Here is a 6,747-nt window from a genome sequence, read left to right on the forward strand (position 1 = left end):
GTACAAGCGTCTGTCACATTTTAACTGCAGATTTTGGGAGGGGAAGATGCTTGCCTCTGACTTCTGCTGGTTTCTTCCCTCTAGGTATGGGGCGCAAGTGCACCTGAAAAGCCACCTGAGCCCACGCCTGGTTTTGTCCCAGAAAGCAGTTCTGCCACCCGCTGCTCCTCCTCTGTGCCCACGGGCCACCAGAGCCACTTGGAAAAGCCTCGGGAGACTACGAGGGCTCCCCCGCTGCACCTACGCTCCGAGTCCGTCCCCACTCACTCCTCCTACAGCTTTACACCCCCCGTCCCTCCCGTGAGAACGCTGGAGAGCAAAATTGCTGCCGCCATGCACTCGAACAACACGGATGCCATCAACAACTCCAATTATCACGCCTTCCTGTCTTCCTCCATGCTGGCCTCCTCTGTGGAGGAAGCTCTGCTGCCACCACCACCGCCCCCCCCACCCAAGCACGCTTCCCTGCAGTCCGTCTACGTGCCGCATCCCAAGCCGGAGAGCATCCCCGAGCCCTCTGGGCCGGACGGCTACCTGCACCACAAGCCGGCTTCCGTCCATCAGTACAGGCCCGAGAGCGTCCCTCCCCACATCTCCTACCACAGCAAGCCCGACCAGCACCAGGCCTACCCGCCTCGGTCGGAGACCCCCACTTCTGCAGGCACTCGCTACAACACCTACACGAACCAAGGGAAGAGCACCTCGGCTCTGCACGCCAAGCCTCGCAGCCGGACAGAGTTCGTGTCCTCCGTGAGCCCAACGGGCCTGCGTAACACCAGCTACGCCGAGGACGCTCCCCCCTACCCCACCATCCGCAGGGTTCAGTCGCTGCACGTCCCCACCCCTGCTGCCTCCGCCATCCGCTCCGTCCCCATCTCACGGACCGAGGTGCCCCCGGATGACGAGCCGGTGTACTGCCCGCGGCCCCTCTATCAGTACAAGCCATATCAGCCCCACTCCGACTACCACGTCACCCAGCTGCAGCCTTACTTCGAGAACGGGCGGGTACATTACCGGTACAGTCCCTATTCCAGCTCATCCGGATCCTCTTATTACACCGCTGCCGACGGGAGCTTTTACGACCTGGACCCCTACAGCACGGTGCGGGTCAGGCCTTTCCACCCCCTGCCCAGCCGAGACTTCGCCTCGTACGCCTCCCGGCTGCAAAGCAAAGGCCTGTACCGCTATCCCAGCTTGTCCGCTTACCCTCGGGGTGGCCTCATCGGCCACCTGGCTGGCAAAGAGCACAGCTTCATCAGCAGAGATGTGCCTCCTGCCCCGGACATCAAGCACATGTACATGTCGTGGGACCTGGAGGACATGGAGAAGTACCGCATGCAGTCTATTCGCCGGGAGAGCCGCACACGCCAGAAAGTGAAAGGGCCAGTGATGTCCCAGTACGACAACGTGGCCCCGCTGTTGCAGGAGGAGCTGGGAGGACTGGATGTGATTCACTTGCGCAGCAAATCGGATCCTGGGAAAACTGGCCTCCTCACCGTGGCGGAAGGGAAGGAGGGGAGGTACCCGGCCAAAGCAGCTACGCCCGAGGGGGAGGAACGTTACTACATGCAGCACCCTGAGCCAGAGCTGGAGAGAGCCCACTACCACGGAGCCTACGGGAACGGGCAGTCGGAGAAGCCCTCCCTTCCCCAGAAGCAGAGCAGCATCCGCAGCAGGAAGCTGCACGAGCCGGGCTGCAACACGAACGAACACAGGACGCACTTGCAGCAGGAAGCAAGCCATAGGCAGCCTTCCGAATCCAAAAACGGGCCCCCTTACCCCGACTACAGGCCCAAAGGTGGCCCGGAGCCCTCTGAGCCCATCGCTTACCAGCACTCGGGGGGGAAGTACATCCCGGCGAACCAGGAGACCCTGAGGCTGAACCACAAGGAGGTGAGGTTGGCGGAGGACAGGCCGGATTTGGAGAGGCCTCGAGCCAGGCCGACCGCATCCATGGAGAAACACTCCAGAGACTGCTATAAAGACGAGGAACACGCCACCTCTCCCATGGCACCCCCGCCCAAGCCGGAACGGAGCCACAGCCTCAGAATGCAGCACCCCGAGCCCATGGAGAGGGACTCTGCCCTCCTCTACCCATACCAAACCCTTGGGAAACGCCAAAGCACTATGACTGTGGTGTCCCAGTATGATAATTTGGAGGATTACCATACCATGCCTCAGCACCAAAGAGGGGGCTATGTCGGAGGAGGGGGGTTCGTGCCCCCCAGTTTTACCCACGTGCACAGTAGAACTTACGCCACGGCCCTCGGGCAGGGAGCCTTCCTCCCGACGGAGCTGTGCTTGCAGAGGCCTGAAACAGAGGTCCACGTCGAGTGAGCTGGTGGGGGGGGGAAGGAGGGATAGAGTCTAAGCAGCCTCTGCTGGACAGTGGACTGTTTTATTTTTTCAGTGACGGAAAAAAAAAAAAAGAAAAAAAAACAACACACAAAAAAGCCACCCCCAACCCTGCCCCGATGAGCAAAGCAAACCCACCCCTACCAGCCCACCATTCACTGTTTTTATGTAGTAGAGATAGAGCTTTTCCATGTAGTTTTGAGACAACTGGAACGACCGGGCAGGCTGTTGGCACACAGATGTTGCCAGAGAGGCCGGGCAGAGCTGAAAGAGATGCTGTTGGGGCAGGGAGGGAAGGAGAAGTTTTTCCTTCCCCCAGTTTGCCATGGGCAGTTCCCACTGCTTCCCCACCGCCATGGTCCTGTGCATGACGGACCGTGCACGCGGCTGTTCCCCCCGCGAACCCCCTCTGCAGCAAGTCACCCTCCCCACCGCTGGCTTCCAAGAAAGGGTCTCCACGACATGCCTTGGGAGAACCACTGTTCTGCCCCCTCGGAGCTTACGCAGCAAGAGAGGGGCTAAAAGCCGGGCAGGGGGCTAAGACTTCCCAAGTATTTTCTTCTCAATAAAGGCCGAGGTGCTGCCTCTCCCTTGAAAATTGCTGCTTAGGGGCAGCGGATCCACTGCAGTCGCTTCAAAGTGGGTGGGAGCCTCTTGTGACTTCGAGCCGGTGGAACGGGCTCCGAAGCAAGTTCAAAATACAACGCACTTTCTCAATCGCTTGCTTAACAAGCTGCTTCTGACTACAAAAAAAATCAAATTACTTTCAATTTCTCTATTGTAAGCAGAGGCCAGCTATGGAAGCCAAGTAGGGCAGGTTTGCATTTCTCATACCAAAAGAAATTAAAAAAAAAAAACTAGAAAAATACACAATACCATACACAGAGTTGGGACCAGCACACCCATTTCATGCCAGTTCCTCCTCACTGCCTGGCTATCTACAGTCCAGATGATTTAATACCATGTTGTGGCTGGCCAGACAGTATCATCTCGCTACAAAAAAAATACTATAAACATTTTAAAAAAAATAATAATCTCTGTAGCATTATGTCCAGCTTGTAAATTGGAGCCCAACTTCCCAGCTGGGAGTGCCTGTGTAAGTGCCGAGTTATCTGCATGACCAGCTATTTGCCCTGGGCCAGATCCTGCAGCTCTTCCATCAGGGAACGCTCCTATTGACCTTAAACCGAAGGGCTGCGGGACTCGGCTCTCTGTGACCTTGAAGTGGCATGGTGGCAAGGGGACCCCTGTGAAGCTGTGGCACACGCGGAGTAGTTACGTGCCGTCTGTGCTCTGTGAAATAGCATTGCCTCCCGTACCGCCAGCGTAGCTCCGACAGTATTCCATTAGCAGCAGGGACAGAAGGGCAGCGCGCTCTGTGATAACGCTAATAACGTCGTCCTAGGTGTTTAAAAGCTTTCCATATTGTGAAAGAAGCCAGGCAGCACCTCGCGGGCGGCCGCTCAGACTTCCCAGGACTCACTACGACCCCACCTTATAAATAAAGCACATCCATTTCATTAGGCAAGCAATACTTGAGATTTAGGGGGTTTTAAATGTTCATGGATAACTCCCAAGGCCGTTCCTGTTCCGTGTGGTTGCAGAACCTCTCGGCCTGTTTTGAATCTCTAATGTTTTACTAAAAACCTGGAGGTCCCGCAGTTAGCACACAGCTGTGAAAGTTAAAGGGAACTTGGTTTTTCGAACAAAAGTTTCGTGGCTATTTTGGGGCTTTTGAATCATAAGGAAAACCTGCTTCTAGTAGCTAACTAGTCTTTAGCTGTTTGCTTCTTTTAATCTTGTAGCCTTGTCTGGGGCTGTTTCAGTAACACTACCTTACGGTCCTATTTTAGTGTGCGATGCTGTAGTTTTACGCATTTTGTTCAGAAGAGTTGTTCTTAACGTGTTACGGAAATAAATCTGGCAGTCAGGGCAGAAAGCGGCACCGCGGTGAGGTTACCGCAGTCACCCTGGGAGTAATCACCAGGCAGAGGGGGTGGGGGCTTTGTGATGTTTTCTCTTAAGGAAAACTAACAGGACTCCGTAGGACAGGGCCATTGGGTGGGGTCACCCTGTCTCCATTGCTGCCTCCCAAGGGAAGGCTGACCTGGCCGGGTTCCTGGGTGCAAGCTCCAGGGAGCCCAGCTGAAGTTTGTGCTCTTTCAGTAGAGGCGTGTGTTGTGTTGGGACCTCGACCGTTGTAGCACGGTCTCCCCACAGCTGCCAGTTACCTGCCGAGGTCTCCAGTGGAAGCAGGGACAGTGCGTTTGGTTCAGGCTATTTGGGATTCAGGTAACGAGAGCCGTAGGTCAGACCTCGCTCTCCATGAAAGCCTTAACTCCCCACTCCTGCCCCCCGCAGCACCTCTCCTCACCTCCTTTTTGGCCTTACGTTAACCAGGACTATCCTTCTACTATGAGGGGGCTGTGCCCAGCTCCCGCTAATTGTAAATGCCTCTCTGGATTTTCCTGCTCAAAGCCACTGTCTCCCTCCAGAGATCAAGTGCCATCCCTGGATCTGTCTCCTACTAGTCCTGCCCGAGCCCGCGCCCCTCAGCTCACCACCTTGGATGCAGTGCCAGGTGCGAAGCGCCCCCGCACCCCATGGAAAAGAAAAGCTTTCGGCACCTTTCAAAAGGAGCTCCTAGAAGTGCACACCTGTACACGAGCAGCCTTCCCCTTGAGAACGAGAAAGTCTCCGTTAAAAACGGACACGCAGCAGGAGACTTAATAGCCAGCATCCTCCCGGCCCCCTGCACGCATCAGCGCGTGCTTCAAGGGCTGAAAGCTCTCCGAGAACCCAAACTAACTTCTGGGCACCAGTGTTGAGCCACAAGTACAAAAAAAAAAAAAAAAAACCACCACATTTGAAAAAAACAAAACAAACCACCAAGGTTAAGGCACCAGCTTTTCCCAGACGATAATACAGATGAGCACCTCGTGGTGTTGGTACTGCCCGTGGGGCAGACACCCCGCGGGGCTCAGTGGTCATCCCTCGCCCACCCGCGCAAAGCCATATAGTGAACTATGCAGTTCTGCTCTCGCACTGTGCTTGATCTGATGGTCCTTAGAGTTTCGCATCCTCACTGAGTCACGATAAAGTCCAAACATCCAGCTATACCTTTCCAAAAAACCGTGTCCGAGATTAAGACGGGCGCTGGGGGTCAGAGCGAGGAGGGGGGGTTCCCCCAGCTGGCTGAGGAGGTTGGTGGAGGTAAGTTGGTAGCTCAGTCCTAGCAGAGAAACGGGAGGGCAAGGGGTCGGCAACGCAAATAATACTCTACTGCAAGTCCAGTTCTGCTCAGATGAAGTAATTTCTTGCCTAACCTTATCCCCAGCAAGGAGAGGAGCAGCTGTGTTCTTAAATAATTCCCTTATGCTTGCCACAAGCTATCCGTGTCTTAAATTGCCACTTCCTAAGTTTTCGGCTGAGTTTCTCCCTAGTGCATGCAAGAGTCGGGTCCAATAGTGTGTCCAACGCTGGATTCCCACCTCCGCCTCGGAGCGGAGTGTGCGACCCCTAGGGGACCTTCCTTGGCGCGGGGGGAGTGCAGATGTTCGGTGAGTAAGGACCACCTAGCCCCTGTGAAGTCTTAAGCATTAATTTCTGATTTTTCAGGAGTCTTATCAGGTGAAATCTATATGCATACATGACAAAACACCCACGACTTTGTGCCTATGTCTTTCCAGAGCTCCTCGCTTTATGCTCATCATTTCAAGGGGGGGTCATTAAGGATTGCACAGCGGTAGTAAGTCGCTACCCAAAACCAAAACCACCTTGAAAACCTAAAAACCCACTGTTCCCCTTTAACCCCAGAAAGGGACAGAACCTCGGGCGTGCTCTGCCGTTCACCAGGACGTCGACAGGGCACTGACTGATGTGTTACGTGTTGGGAAATCCGGATGAGAAGTTGTGTCACTTCTGTTAAAGGCGGCTTAGGCACGCAACTCTTTCCCAGAGCCTCCTGCTATCCGCTGCTGAAAGGCATGGTCTGGTCCGAACAAACCTCCGGCCTCGTACCTTTGTGCGCAGAGTCTCGCCTCGTCCGGTTGGGGGGGGGGGGGGGGGGGGGGGGGCGGGGAGAAAAGGGTTGTTTTGCAGTTCATTTTCCTGCTGTAGAAGACTTGATTTTTTCTTTCCCTGAGCCGCATGAGAGAAACATCCCAGAAAGTCTTGGGTTACCTTTGGAGTTCCCTTCACTTTAATTTATATAGTGTCTTTTTTTGTGAACTGGTGTAAAATGTATATGCCGACAAGCTCATGTATTTTTATGTAAATATTTTTTGTGGTTTCCCCACTTGCCCTTCTCTGTAAATATTTAGAATTCTCATATTCTTCTCACCTTGTATGATGCAGATGTGGTTTTGTTTCTGTTTTTTATTTGTACTGTAA

The 6,747-nt window shown here is 54.4% G+C and overlaps 1 protein-coding gene across 9 annotated transcripts in view; it reads left to right on the forward strand.

Annotated features, from left to right (window-relative positions):
* Positions 1-6,403, forward strand: part of ARHGAP32 (Rho GTPase activating protein 32) — a 254,283-nt gene extending 247,880 nt beyond the window's left edge. For all 9 annotated transcript variants that reach the window (XM_054223141.1, XM_054223147.1, XM_054223139.1 and 6 more), the window contains one exon: positions 85-6,403. In XM_054223141.1, coding sequence (XP_054079116.1) covers positions 85-2,337 — 2,253 coding nt within the window. In that variant the 3' untranslated portion in view covers positions 2,338-6,403. The remainder of the gene's footprint in view (positions 1-84) is intronic.
* Positions 6,404-6,747: the final 344 nt, after the last annotated feature.

Source organism: Rissa tridactyla, chromosome 17 (assembly GCF_028500815.1).
Source record: "Rissa tridactyla isolate bRisTri1 chromosome 17, bRisTri1.patW.cur.20221130, whole genome shotgun sequence".
Classification (NCBI taxonomy): Eukaryota; Metazoa; Chordata; class Aves; order Charadriiformes; family Laridae; genus Rissa; species Rissa tridactyla.